Here is a 15,521-nt window from a genome sequence, read left to right on the forward strand (position 1 = left end):
CGCGGCCGAGGAGTCGCGCCAAGAGCAACCGTCGAAAAGATAACGGCTATCGTAAGTCGTCGATTACCTATACACTTATACATGTATATATTATGCGTATTTATATCGCTGTAAGGCTATCAAATTTAATAAACATATATCTAAATTATTAATAGTCGCTAGAATATTTGGAGCATATTATATATTAATTATAGACCGAGTCGAGAGCGACCAAGAATTACTTATTTGCAATTATAAAGTTATTATTAATCAGACCGAATAATAGAATGTTCGAAGTATAATCCTTCTAAAATCGTTTTTATTGATAAATATTCATCGAGAAATACTTTTTTAATTGATCACGAAGCATATATTAATTGACGATTCCCTGGTGGAAATAATAAAAATTGAAGTGTTAGTCAAATATACCTACTGTAAGAAAAAATGGTTGCAATTATCATAATTTAACTATAATTTGTAGTTACTTTTTAAGATAACTATTATTTATAATAGTTTTAATAAATGCAAATATAAAACAATTGTGCTATTAATAATAATAACAGTCACATATAATCTCGTACATACATCGCTTTAAAATCTTTATGTTTGTCTTAACACTTTTTTTATCTATTATTATCACATTAATAGTATTAACTATTAAGTAAATTTAAGAAAATTATAGTTATATTTATTACAAATCTAATTGCATTTACTGAATAAAAATGATTATTTTACTTACTACATTTTGATATTTTATTATATTAATATTTGAAATTATTTTAATTTTATAGTAAAATGTTTAGAACTACACATACACATATATGACTATTATTATATTAATATTATATTATAGCAGTAATAATTGTATATAAAAATGGAGATTATAATTACAATTATTTTTCCATGTAATTCTCATGAATACGAAACACTTTTCTCTCAGTAATAATAGAAAAATGAAGTTTTTAAGTTGAGGCGAAAATTGAGAGACAACGAGAAAAATACCCTGATAGCAAAACCGATTACAAAACCGTAGCCATCTGCGTCCGCATTTGGCTATGGATTTGGCGACAACATTTGCTGACAGTGACATGTTTTGCAGCAGATTGGTTGCAAAAGCCGAGCAGAGTTTGTTGACAATTTTTGATTGCAGAAAGGCAACAAATTGTAGACAGAGTCTGCGTATTACCAAATATTGTCAGCAGACTCTGTTCGGTTTTTGCTACCTATCTGCTGTCAGATCATGTCGGCAGACTCTGCTCGGTTTTTGTCACCAATCTGCTGCAAAACATGTCAGCAAATGTTGTCGCCAAATCTATATAGCCAAATGCGGACGCAGATGGCTACGGTTTTGTAGTCAAGATCTGATCGAGTTTGCCGCCAATTTGCGCGCAAATTGGCATCATTTTGCTATCAGGGTAACAAACTGCTGCCAAACTGCTGTCAACCTCTGCTGACATGTTTTTGTCAGCAGACGTTGACAGCATGTCAGCAGATTGGTAGCAAAAGCCGAACAGAGTTTGCTGACAATACAGACTCTGTCTACAATTTGTTGTCAATTTGTAATCGAACATTGTCAGCAGGTTCTGCTCCAAATCTGTTTCCGCAGGCTTTGCTATCAGGGTATAAAAGAGAGATATATATATATCCTTTTATGTTTCGTTATCTCAATTTTTGCCTCCTAGAATAAGTTTTATTTACGCTTCTGTTACTCTGTTTTTACATTTGACTTGTAGCCCTAGTTTCACCAAATATAATATATTAAACGTGTTTAATCTCGGTTTATTTCAATCTTTATCTTTATCTAATTCCTAGAATGTACTCTAATTTGTAGAATACTGTCTATATTTATTTAATTCTAAAAATTAGATAAAGGGGGGTAGTCTAAAAGCTTAGGACGTCTCCCGGTCGAGATAATATTTTTCGTAATGTAAATTAATTATTTATAGATTTTTATAATATGTCATTTATAGATTTTAATATGTCATTCAACATTATTAAGGTCCAAGATGCTATATGAGCATCAAAATTATTAGATTGTTAGTCAATTTAACTCGTGATATATATAGTACTACGGTAGTTTATTAGATAATAGTATTTGCGTTGTAAGTCTGAAAAACTTTCGGCGCGCATTTAAGAATCTACATTACGTAGTATATAAATTCACACGAAATTATATATTAGACGTATCCAAGATCCAGCTTGTTGACCGTTACAGCATTTTCATTGGTTTATTTGCCTAAGAAATATAGGTAAAAATAAACAGTAAGTTAAACCGAGATTATTAGTTAATTTACTTTGATAAAAACAAGAATTTATTCATACACTATTTATATACACTCTATTTTTTCCGCAAAAAGATGTCAAAAGTTTTTTTACTCCAATTTTTTATATTTTCGCTATGGGGTTCTAGCTAGCCTAACAGCTGACAATAACACGTGGTTTTCTCCTCTTCTGCATTAGATACTTAAATTCTTTTGACAAACGGCTTCTATCAAGGCGCATCGAGTTCTATATATAAGTAGATACGGTGATCGCGAACGTATAAATATAGTTTAATTGATTAAACAGTGGACCTGCATCTCCTCGCACTCTCTTTGCTAAGAATGGCGGGAATAGCCAAGAGCGCGCGTCACGTCGACAGCATGCATGGCATGTCCATCCCCTCGAAGTGTCTGGAAGCGTCTAGCACTTCAGTCGACAGCATGCATCGGCGACGTACGTTTAGTCTCGAAACGGCGATCTCGCGTGAGCAATCGTTCGCGATTGCCTGCGCTCGGATGACCTAACAGCGATCTGACGATCTTTCTCTCGCGCTTCGTATATGATATGACCGCGAGGGATCCTACGCTGGTGCGCTAAATATCGGTCTGGATCATGCGGAAAAACAATGCTCGTGGCCTCCGCAATACTTGTCCCGACCGCGGAGCGATGACAGCTCGCTGCCGGGAGAAATCCCCGTATTCTCAATCCGCATCTGATAAACGCTGGAATTTTTCGATTCTTGTGTGTGAACGCGAATATTATTCTCAGACGTGATTCAGGACATTGTTTACATTACACCTGTGTCTGATCGTAGTTCCATAGATATATGTGTATTGCTGCTGACGAAAGTGATAAATTTGCATACATGGCTATAACCTAGCTATTACGTTTCATTCAGAATTCGAGGAATATATACTGTTATATGTAATGTTTAACACATTGTCGTAGCACTTATATTTTTGAATCCGATTTTATATAAATATGTATTGGTAAAAATAATTTATGTGATTTAATTAACTGTATAATAATGTTAATAGGGTATGGTGATTTTGTGGAATGTATACATGACTGAAATAACGTGGGAAAAATGGTAAGCAATTTACCACAAGAATTCAAGAGATATCAGAGGAACAGAAATCAATTACGACATATACTTGAAGAAACGCGGCGTACATTAGAAGTAATAAAACTTGAAAATTTTTTCCCTGGTGGTAATTGTTTATATTTTATATTTAAATTGAGATTAATTCTATTACTAATCTTTATTACTTAATCTATTATTAATAAATCTTATTTATATGATATTTACACGATATTTCTTGTAGAGAATATTATCGAGGAATTGCTGCCACCGTTGACCTTGGACAGAGTGACACACATCCTTGATAATTCCCCTGCAATAATTATTTTTGGGCAAGATAATAAAGCCAAAGCTTCGCTGGTCAATAATTTACTTTCTGCTGATATTTTGCCACTGTCCAACGATTTATGGAGATGGGTCAAGATTACTTATGGTCATACAAATCATGTCAGTCTCACGTTAGGTTTAGAATACGAAGTAGTCGAGACGTTAAAGGCAAACGAAAAGTCATGGAGCACACTTCCTCTCGAAGATCTGGAAAAGTCGATGAACGAAGATATCAATTGTCCTACAGTGCTGGAAGTAAAGTTAGATGAAGCAATACTGAAAGAAGGTGTTCAAATATTTGTTGTTCCTAATAATGGTGCAGTAAAAATTCTTGCCAAAGGTTTATTAAAAATTTTACCTATCTTTTTGTATGCTCTTGGGGAACAACAGTTGACTGAGGAGAACTTGGAAGAATTGAGAGATTTGAAAGAGACTTACCCTTATAATCCAATTTTATTCATATCGTCATTAGCTAACGTTTTGTTGGATGGCACAGATGCAGAATTGACTGAATCCGAGCAGCATAGTCTGCAAAATCGGATAGAAGTGTTGAGTGTGTCTAAGGAGTCAAAAAGTGATGATAGTATTAATATTGACAAAATGAATTCACTCGGTCTAACGTGGCTAGATCAGTTAAGCAGTTTAGGATTTTTAGGAATGGAAGAGTCTGTGGAAGTTCATCAATTAACGTGGCTTGTTGGCGAGCAATACGTTAATAATTCGAGCGATCTAGTGGATTCATGCAAAAAAACGGATCGCATTTTGCATTTTACACGAGCCTGCTTGCAAAGCTATTTGATTAATGCAAGCACGTATTTGAATGAAATACACACGACCAGTTTACGTAAATTTATTTTAAGTGCATTTGACATGGCACGGAAAATACAGATCACTCCTAGAAGAATACAATATGCTCAACGAAAAGAAAATGAACTTTACGATAGTCTAATGAAGGTTGTTAACGAGCAGCAAATGCAATTGACTGAATTAATACAATGTATTATTCAGGAGATGAAAGATGATATATTAGAATCTACCGGTGATATTTTCCAGTATCAGACTATTCCATTTAATAATAGTGAACGAGCAGAGTGGACGGTTACTGTTCGCGTCGCGACATCAGAAGTTCAACGATTCGTGTTAGGTCGCTTGGGCGAGAAAGTTGCAAAAGAACTCGTAAATTCGGTCAATTGTCTTCGAGAAACTTTCATTGGGACTCTTCAACGTTGTTTATTAAGTCTTGAAAAAACTTACGAACACGATAGCAGCTTGCTAGCTAGCGATGCCTTAAAACAAATACTCTCTGCAGCATACAATGTAGAATTGCATAATTCGTCACCATCTTTAGTGCATTCGTTCTTGGAAAGATTGAGACAGCTCTTCAAATCTTTACCACTGCCATGGACACCCACTCCGACTTTGAACGCAGCTTGGAGGAGACAAGTTACTGTCGATATCTTGAATTCTTTATCGGCAGCAAGATTGGCAAAGACAATTTCCACGCAATTCAGAGACAAACTAAAATCATCACATGACGCTTTCCAGACTGCTTTAAAATCTTTAGAGAATTATTATTCGGGAAAGCTAGAAAGAACTGAGGAGCAGAGAATAGCTATACGAAAGTACCATGCACCTAAGTTAGCTAAACTCGCATTGGAGTCCACATCGATGATGGATGCGATTCGCTTCGACATTCCTCATTACAACAAAGAGATTGGCAGAGGACAGTATGGTGTAGTATTCGCTTGCGATGGTTGGGGCGGAGCACCGGGTCCATGCGCGGTAAAATCCGTTGTTCCACCAGACGAGAGACATTGGAACGATCTCGCAATGGAAGTTTACTATACCAGGTCGATACCAGACCACAAAAGGATAGTAAAGCTTCGCGGATCTGTTGTTGATCAATCGTACGGCGGAGGATTCGGATTGGGCACCGCAGTTCTCTTAATTACTGATCGGTTAAGTCGTGATTTATACTGTGGTATACACGCTGGACTTTCATGGCTTGAACGTATACAAATAGCAATAGATGTGTTGGAAGGAATACGCTATCTTCATTCGCAAGGTCTGGTTCATCGTGATATCAAACTAAAGAATGTTTTACTTGATATAGAAAACAGAGCTAAATTAACCGATCTCGGATTTTGTATTACTGAAGCAATGATGTCGGGTAGTATCGTAGGAACACCGATCCACATGGCACCGGAACTTCTGTCTGGCCATTATGATAGCAGTGTCGACGTCTATGCCTTTGGCATCTTGTTTTGGTACATATGTGCTGGGAAGGTTCGATTACCCTATGCATTTGAACAATTTCATAATAAAGAGCAATTATGGACAAGTGTACGGAAAGGTAATACTTTATTATATAGAGGGAAAGATTGAGCCGATATTATTATATAAACATACATTCATTCTGAAAAAAAAAAAAAAAAAAAAAATCAATTTCGTATTATATTTTACAATAAATAACAATCACATTATAATTTATGTAATACAAATTTCTTAAATTTTATTCCGCAAAAAATGTATATCATTATTCTTAGTCTCAATCTTTCTTTGTATCGTCTATTATTACATGAATGTATTTACATTAGGACTTAGGCCTGAAAGATTGTCACATTTTGACGAGGAATGCTGGACGTTAATGGAACAATGTTGGTCTGCAGAACCGTCCAAACGACCGTTGCTTGGTGCTATTCAACCTGTGTTAGAATCTATTCAGGAAAAAGCAGAAAGAGGCAAGTCCTTGCAACTAGGCGCACTGAAACAAGAAAGTTCATCATCCAATCAAACAAATCCTGCACTAGTATTAGCAGAGCCTAATAATCAAAGAGGTGCTATATTTAGTCCACTTCCTCTTAGGCGCAAGGCTTTTAGAACAGTCAATCCTGTCGCAAGACCTTTTCACAAGACCAAATTTTTCCAAACGGGTATCTGTTCTAACATATTCGTTCAAATGAGAGAATTTTAAATGCCAGGAGATTGAATATCGTCGTGTTATTGCTGTTACAGATAGCTTATTGATATATTTATTGCTTGGAATGTGCTTGATATACGGCTCATCATTAACATTTTCATTGATTCGTAGTAGTATTTTATAACACAGTATTAAAGTGACGAACTTTATGACTCAGTTCATTTTTTAAATAAAATATATAACATTTTATCTTTTATAAAATTATATAGAGAATACATGTAAAGTATGTGTAGCAGAATTGAGTATAAAATAATTGGGCCGGAGTAGCCATTCCAAATAGTATATCATCAATAAATATTCAACAGATTATAAACATTAAATATTTTAGTCTTGTTATGGAAATGTTACAAATTTTATAATAAATAATGTACATAAGTATTTCATAATATAAATTTTTTATTGTTAGTTAACAAAATATATATTAATTTTTTTTTCTTTTTTATATGAAAACATTTATTGCTACAAAGAATAGTATGTTGATTGTTGAATTACTTCTTGATATTCCAAATTGTGACTATATGATTTTGTTAAGTGGAGAAATAATGGTTAACCATGAATGTATATTGTTGAAAAAAATAAATAAAGTTTCTCACTTTTGTATTTGCTGTTGACACACACTTATTTGTTTCTTATAAAACCTATCGCACCTATAAATATATACGTATTTATGGATGATACATACATTCATTATTTCACGAATAGAAAGATTTTCGTATTTGATTACAAAAAATTTATTTGTATATTGCTTTCAGGTTATACATTCTTCGCAACTAAGGCTGTATGAAAATTTGGACGGATATTAATAACACAATTGTTTCAAAAGAATATAATAATAAATTGTACATATTATATTTCTTTTACTACTGGATAAGTATAAAGATATGAAGATTATGTGAAGAACGATTTATTAATCAAAAAGCGATACAAATGTATGAAATTTTGTATATATTTTTCTAAAAAAAGGAGGAATATCAATCTCTTAAGGTACGAGAGTTATTTAACTTTTTAATTCCAATTTTTTGATTAAGTTTAATCAAATATTTGTAGTATAGTCATAACGATGCATATTTACAGTAAACATATTTGCTGATGTATTAAAAAAGCTATGTTTATCAATTAGATACTTACCTGATCATTATTTATTATACACACATATATTTATTATATATATTTATTATATGTACTATATATATATTAACGTCTGTAATGTGATCCATGACACATATATTAACTTTATTTCTACATCGTTTTTTTAAAAAAAGAAAATGTTTTGCAAAACTTAAAACAATAATAATAAAAATTAGTGCAAACGAAAAATTGATCAGCATTTTATAAAATTTTTTTAAATTCTACTATTTATTTATTTATTATATTTTTAATTACTTGTACAAAATTTATGAACTTGAAATATATACAATATATAAAAATATATTATACTAAACTGCAACTATAAAAGATGGAAATTTTAAAAATATATATAAGGAATAAAATTGGATTGCACTTTATAAATATAATTTATAATTATAATATTGGAATAAAAAAAATTTAAAATTATTTAATTTAATTTTATTTTTATGAAGAAAAATTCTCTTCTATTCATACTTCAAACCCCACACATAGAGCAACATTTTATACAAATTAAAATTTGTAAGTAAAATTCCGAATAGGTATTTGTAGTTCCCTACACTTATAAGCTGGGATATATTGTAGTTTATATTAATTTTATTGAAAAGAATAATATCAAGGTTTTGATCTTGGCAAATGATATTTAAAGAATGTTATTTAAAATATTATAATACTATTTTATTAGAAATAAATTAAATTTTTTAATTAACTTCTTAAAATAATAAATGTTCATATTTTAAATAATACAAATTATAAGAAAATATATAAAAAAAATTTCAAAAAACAATTGCTTGAATTTTAAATATAACATCCTAATACAGGCAACATTTCCATATATATATATAATGTCTTAATATGCATATATTTGTTTACAGTAACAAATCAAGATTACATTTTGCCTTTTCCAAATCATGTAAAAATTTGTAAAATTGTCCTATTGTCATCTCAGTAAATATATTCTTGACTATACCATCATCCTCAAGATATAATTTGAGTTGTAGAAATGACTTTGCAACATTATCAGAATCATTACTAGCTGTAGTCACTAAAAGAATTAAAAATTAGCATGGTTATTCATTAATGAAATTAACATCGCGCACGTGCATGCGCATTATGAGAATATATATAATGTAAGATTACAATTTTGGAAATAACATTTGTGTCAAATTATACTGTATTATTTTGTTTATTATATAGATATAATTATATAGAGATATAATTGTTTACTACTGAAATTATTTGAATGTAAAATTTAAAATGGAAATACATACAATTTTTATATCACTAATATATAACAGTTAAAAAATAGAATATTTTAATTTTTTATTTAATAAATCTAAAAAATGTAATACGTTCAGAGTTTAATGTAACATGGATAACCTAAGAATATAAGATAACAAGCGATAGTTTCAGTTTATAATCCTAAGTATATTATATTATTTCACCTCCAAATCTCCACGATATGTCACGTATTTTACTGATACCATTCTCCATCTTCAAAATCTCATATATTATCGGTTATTGGTAATTGATCAAAAGTAATTTTAAGAGAAAAAAACAAAAATCTGACATCTGACACTAGTCCACAAATTGCCACAAACTTACACAAAGTAAAGTCACTAGATTTATAAACCGCAAACTCGCATCCATTTTTACGCAAAACGCGGCTATTTCAAATTTACGCATTTTTACATACGTACTTTAATTGTAAAAATGAAGCCGTTGAGTATGTAAATTTATGTTGAATTTAATTAGTTTATTTTAATTAGTTTATTTATGATCAAAAGAATATGTAGGAATGCTTAATTGATGTGTTCTTTAGTTTAATACGGATTTATTTGTTGTAGAAGTTTTGTGAATAAAAATGCACGAAGGATACGTGCAAGGCGTGCAAGTACAATTCAGAACTGTTCATGAACACGATACATGTCACACATGTGATCACCGCACGAGCTTGAGCATTTTAAAGGTGCCGTCACATACAGCCCGCAATCCGTAATCCGCACCGGATGGCCGCAAAAGTTACTAGTTATCTCCTCAGGGTGCAATCCCATGGAGCGTATCGAAAATCTGATCAATCGCTGACGATAGGATATAGGATACCATTCCCTGTATAAAATTGTGTGACGGTTGGGTGACCGCCATTTTGAGAAAACTTGGTAAAATCTGGCAAACAACCAATCAGAGTCAACCCGCGGCGGTGTTGAGATTCAAACGTACAAATACCGCATTTGAACTTTACATCGTCACTGGAGCATAGTTGAATGATAAGAAATCGTCATTTTCTCTTGAAATAACATTAAATATCATTCTTTAACTAAATGATAATAAAAAACATTTCATCGTAATTAATATTTTGTAGCCTCTGAAATAAGGAACAACAATAAATCAGAACAAACTTAAGAGACAAACAGCTTACAATTATTTATTATGCAAATACGTTTTAATTAACGTTTAATGGTGGTCAATTAGTTTTGTGATCTATTCAAACAAATTGAGTTAGAAGTTGAATTTTATTGTTTTGTTTATGCAAACTTTAATAGTTACAAGTTGCGCAAAATATGTCAGCAGACGTTGTTAGCAGTTTAGCAGCAGTTTGCTAACAATATCTGATAATACATGTCTACAATTTGTTGCCAATCTGCAATCAAAAATTTTCAACAGGCTCTGCACCTAGTCTGTTTTCGCAGGCTTTACTATCAGGACCTTCACATCTTGATAACATATGTCCCCAGAAAGTAAAATGTTAGCAGAATGTCGTTAACGACATTAATAATGTCATTAATTTCGTTTTATCGCTCCTTCAAAGATGCTTCATTTCTCAATCGAACAAAGCGTCGAATTTTTTATCGATGTATATGGAAGTTCGAATCCCATTCGGTCCTTATTTTTTCCTTAATAAAGTTGAAGTTAAAAATGTAAATAATTCAATTTTTCATTTTATTTTGTTGTACCATCTTAATTTTGCAACTAAATTATTTTAAATTTACTCCATTTAGCCATATAAGAAACTAGCTCCCGGCTATTTATTTGAGTATTGGATAAAAACAGTGTTTTTTGTAAAAACACAGCGCCATAACTCACTTCACTAATTGCTTTTACTTTTATTATAAATTTCGTTACAAAATTTGTACGTAAACTATCGAAAATTTTTAATGTATTTGGCAGGCCGACCGAGTATCCGGAGACGTCCGATTATATCCGACTGAACACGAGTGACCAATATCGTGATTGGCTGTTTGCAAATGCATACCAGCTAGAGACCCTAAAAGGGTCTCTAGTCAAGGTTAAGCAGCGACGTTCGTGGTACAACTTCGGTTGGGTGACCGTTTGGGAAACATCATCAAAAAAAATTAATTCTCGAATGTAGGATAATTTTTCTCGAGGAAAATTTTTTTTTCACGATTTTATTCTAAAATTGATGCTAATTAGAAATACTTATTTTAACAATATAACAGTAATTAGAGAAAACTGACCTTTTTTACGAGGGACTATTGACCAATAGTAACTATTGGCCAACAGTAACTAATGATCAATAGTAACTATTCACCAACAGTACTAACTATTGGCCAAATTACTATTGGCCATTTCACCATTTACCAATAGTTTTTTTCCGTAAGGGCGCAGCTGGTGACTGGACTGCTTATTAATATAATTGCATTTTGGCCATAATCCTACCAAATACAATCAATATAAATTTAAGGCAGCCATTTTTCTTTGAGATAAGCCTGATACGCTCTTACTAGTCAGACTGTAAAAAGATTAAACATTAAAATCATTTTAAAAATTAATTAATAATGTAATGCAATGTAATTAATAAAAAAATAAAATAAGATAAAAATTATGTATATGGTACACATTTAATAATTGTGTATTTATGTGTTCTCATTAATTTTATTTTTTTTATCGAGTGAATCGAAGGATCGATCTTTGATGAATTGATTTTTTTGCAGTCGATTTTTAGGTAAATCGATTTTGGAGTTTTTGAGATCGATCGAAATCTAGATTGATTCGAAAAATCGATTATTTTGAAAAATTGCCCATCCCTAGGGTAGACGATCAATCGATGCGCGATCAATACATCCCCTTCGGAAGATTGCGCAGCTACGTCGAACTTTTCAGCGGCCAAGTAGGCTCACGTCGCTCGCGACCCTTAGCGCCCAGTATTGTGTTTCGCAAAGTCCTGTGGAGTGTTTGGTGGCTACGTGAGCTCATTTCTCGTCGACTTGCTTAGCAGGTGCCTTCGATCGCTCGCCTTCTCGCTCTAAGGTACGTAACAGCTCCCATTGTCAAGATCGCGCTTTCTCCGAGTGCTCCCTTTTCGCTCCGTAAGACTTCCGACTCTCCCTTATTTTCCGACTTTCCCTTGTTTTCCTCGGGCCCAGGCACGGGCTTGCAGGACGCCCTCGACGGTCCTGACTACCGCCTCTCTCAAAGCTCGGAAGCGGCCTGCGTCTCTCTCTTCTCATCACCGGTACGCCACGGTTCTGCGAATGCTCGCTTTCATTCGCCCTTCTTCCTTCCGATGGTAGCTTTCTTCAGGTGATGTTCCGCTGGTTCTTCGTTCGGCGAGGCGCCGGTAGTTTACATAGAAAATAACCGAGGTTTGGCAAATAATAGTACATTGTGCGAGAAGTGCGAGAATTTGGCAGTTGCCAACTCGCACGTGTCGCACATACTATTTTTCATCACGCGTGCACGTAATGTGCCCTATACCGCAACGCTTTTGCGTGTGGTAAATAGCCAATACCTCAAGCCGTTGAGTTATTTCTCTAATTCCACTCTTCTGCGCAAAAATGTTGCTGTATCATATAGGGCACATTACGACGAGCACTTGTAATGAAAAATTCTATGTGTAGCGAGTGGGGGCATATTTGTTTACAGGTCTGCACGGGCGCTCGTACGCACTAGAGATCCTCAAGTAGAGATGCGCGAACTTCGAGCATTCGCAAGAACATGGCGACCTTTGTGTCATGTGTGTGTCATACTTGTATGTGTTTGTATTTCAACTTGTGTGTCATATGGTGTTATACTTGTAAGTAGGAATATAATACGATTGCGCCATTGGTTGCGCCATTGGTTGCGCCATATTCTTGCGAAGTCGCCATCAACCAATCCAGTAGCGATTTCAGATCGCGCATCTCTTACTTGAGGATCTCTAGTACGCACTCGCTTCGCTCGTGCGCTCGCGCCCGGCCGCGCTATATACAAATATCCCCCACTGTTACACAATGTACTATATTTCCAAATACTAGAATCTTTTTACGACCGTACAATTGATAAACAATAACAAGAATAAAGAAAGAAGCACGAAGCGAGCCAAATAACGGTCAAAGCTGGATCACAATGCTTATTATAATTATATGTAAATTTTATATAGCGCGTATGTAGTTCCCCCAATTGCGTGCCGAAAAATTTTTTCAGTCTTACAACGCAACTCTAAACAACTAACGCAGTAATATCACTTTAGTTAAATTGACAAACAATCTAACAATTTTTGATGCTTATAGCATCTTATTGGATCTTAATAATATGTTGAAAGACATATCTATATTAAAATTTAACGATGTAATATTAATAAATCAAATTTTGTGAAAAATAAGATTGCGAAGAATATCACAAGTTGGAATTTAGAGTTGCGTTGTAAGTCTGAAAAAATTTTTCGGCACGCGGAGCCTAATTTTCCAGCTTGAAGAGTCCTCAATGAGGACACGTCTGAAGTTGGTTACTGGCAGCCCATTTGTATATGTATAGTCAAAGGGGTCAAGCACCTATTTTCGCTATGTGACGGCAAAGAGTCGCTGCGACGCCGCACAGTGGAAAAGTTCTCTTTGTGGACAAAAATCGACCGACGCACATAGTCCAGTCGTCAGAGATTTGACCTCTAAAAACGCGACCAACTAGCTGGATTTTGCTGTGGATGTCAATTTTTGGACCCCAAAAAAGATACAAAAAAGTTTGCCACTCCTACCCTCGGGCTTCCCCCTAAAACCCCCCCTCGTAGGGGGGAAAAAATGGAAAACATCGATTTACCAAGAATCTGTACGCCGAAGAAAAAAATGTTTCAAACAAGAAATGCTATTACGCTATTACGTCCAACGTAACCGTTGTCACGTTTAAATGCATAGAAAGTTTCAACATATTTTTCCTTCTTGATAAACCTTCTTAATAAACCTTGTTCGCTGCCATTATTTTATTACTTTCACAAATTGCTTTCCTTTCCTTTTTGTCCTTTTATTTTCCTTTCAATTTAACGCTTTTGAATATTTCCCTTTAGAAAACCTCTTTTGAATAATTAGTTTTATGATGTTTTTAGAATTATAGGCAAAAAAGGGCTATATGTCTAACGAACTTATTTTATGACTCATCTTTAACGGACTCTTGAGTCATCGTCACTTTCTCCAATTTTTCCCTACCCGGCCCTTTTACGTACATTTTTGGTATTTTAAAATCTTACGTTATTGGTTGGAGCTGATAGAAGACTCCACCTCTTTAGTCAATAAAAAGATCCTTCTAGCTCAGTTCGAGTTAGTCTAATTTCGTACTCTCGTCATCAATCTTAGCTCGCTAGTCTGTAAGTTTGCTTGTAACACCAGTGGAGGTGACCTTCATATCTTTTTAGCGCCTCCACTTAGAAAAAAAATAACGTCATTAAAATGTGTCCCCCTCGACACAGTTCCATTTTTATTTGAAACATTTTTGTCTACTGGATTTAGTTTTCGAGATAATCAGCTGGAAAGTTTTCAAATGAACACCCTGTATATATATACGTGTGTGTGTGTTCTATTCTAAATTTATATAAATTATATATATATATCAATATATCTCTAAATTTTTATATATATATAAATTCAGAATTTTAAATTTTATCAAAAAATTAATGCAAAATTTATATATGTATATGTAAAAACTAACAAGAATGAATTGAATAAAGAAGAGGGAGCAGAAGCAGTAGTAATAGTAGAAAAAGAAAAAGAAGAAAACATGTTTTCTGATAATTCAGAAACAAAGAAACCGCCTCCTAATTGGTGCATTGTGCAGGAAGTAATAAATCGACAAATAGGTAGTAATCCGTTATTTCAAAGAAGATTTTATAGTTCTTTACATGCAGTAAATCGACTGCAGTTTAAGTACAAACTCTATGACCTTGAGGTAAATTATTTATTTTATGTTACATATTGACTTATTATATACAATGTTTTATACATTACTTTTAAATCATTATCATAGATTTTTTAAATCATGTATAGCGATACGTATTAAAATTTGGTTATTATTTATAGGGTTCTACGATGGACTTAAGTTTTAATCAAAAAGGAAACTTATTAGCAAGAGCCTCTCCAAAGACAGTTTCTATTTGGGATTGGGCTGCAAAGAAAAAGCGTTGTTGCTTTCCAAGTGGCCATAACAGCCTAAGAAAGGTATGTATTTATATTATATAATAAAGTATTGCTATTTGAATGTTTTGTAATACATAGATATTCTGATTTAATTATATTTTTTTATTAATTTTTTTAATTTAATCGTATATGTGTTTAGGCCAAATGGCTGCCTTTAGATGTAGAAAATTTTATGGTCACTTCTGGTTACGATGCTTGTATACGTTTATTAGATCTTGAATATAACTCATCGAGACAGTTGATGAACTATGATTCATTATTTCATCCGATCCCTTCGATGCATCAGAAGGATGGCTGGGCATTGGCTGTGCATCCTGAAATACCCTGTATCGTGTTTTCTGCTTTAAACGACTCGATTTTATCCATA

The 15,521-nt window shown here is 33.3% G+C and overlaps 2 protein-coding genes across 3 annotated transcripts; one reads left to right on the plus strand and one right to left on the minus strand.

The window, feature by feature from the left end:
• The first annotated feature begins 3,214 nt into the window (after positions 1-3,214).
• On the plus strand, positions 3,215-9,765 carry Ripk5 (receptor interacting protein kinase 5). Of its 2 annotated transcripts, XR_001941000.1 has the most exons (5): positions 3,215-3,452; positions 3,567-6,002; positions 6,247-6,390; positions 7,382-7,613; positions 9,602-9,765. XR_001941000.1 is itself a non-coding variant. In XM_018550819.1 (3 exons), exons 1-3 carry the CDS (start codon positions 3,329-3,331, stop codon positions 6,621-6,623), a joined length of 2,937 nt encoding a protein of 978 aa, XP_018406321.1. In that variant the 5' UTR covers positions 3,215-3,328; the 3' UTR covers positions 6,624-6,834. The 2 variants fall into 2 exon arrangements, 1 of the variants encoding a protein (XP_018406321.1); XM_018550819.1 differs by lacking the exons at positions 7,382-7,613; positions 9,602-9,765 and having other exon boundaries at positions 6,247-6,834.
• On the minus strand, positions 8,608-9,291 carry LOC108782533 (COMM domain-containing protein 7). The gene is made up of 2 exons (XM_018550820.1): positions 9,200-9,291; positions 8,608-8,799 (listed from the first exon to the last, which is right to left on the minus strand). Exons 1-2 carry the CDS (start codon positions 9,246-9,248, stop codon positions 8,624-8,626), a joined length of 225 nt encoding a protein of 74 aa, XP_018406322.1. The 5' UTR covers positions 9,249-9,291; the 3' UTR covers positions 8,608-8,623.
• Positions 9,766-15,521: the final 5,756 nt, after the last annotated feature.

Source organism: Cyphomyrmex costatus, unplaced genomic scaffold (assembly GCF_001594065.2).
Source record: "Cyphomyrmex costatus isolate MS0001 unplaced genomic scaffold, Ccosl1.0 scaffold130, whole genome shotgun sequence".
Classification (NCBI taxonomy): domain Eukaryota; kingdom Metazoa; phylum Arthropoda; class Insecta; order Hymenoptera; family Formicidae; genus Cyphomyrmex; species Cyphomyrmex costatus.

Coding starts and splice junctions, on each gene's coding strand:
- Ripk5 (XM_018550819.1), top strand. CDS start 3,329: ATGGTAAGCAATTTACCACAAGAATTCAAGAGATATCAGAGGAACAGA. Junction 3,453..3,566: donor TGAAAATTTTTTCCCTGGTG/GTAATTGTTTAT, acceptor TATTTCTTGTAG/AGAATATTATCGAGGAATTG. Junction 6,003..6,246: donor ATGGACAAGTGTACGGAAAG/GTAATACTTTAT, acceptor TATTTACATTAG/GACTTAGGCCTGAAAGATTG.
- LOC108782533 (XM_018550820.1), bottom strand. CDS start 9,248: ATGGAGAATGGTATCAGTAAAATACGTGACATATCGTGGAGATTTGGA. Junction 8,800..9,199: donor CATATCGTGGAGATTTGGAG/GTGAAATAATAT, acceptor TAATTCTTTTAG/TGACTACAGCTAGTAATGAT.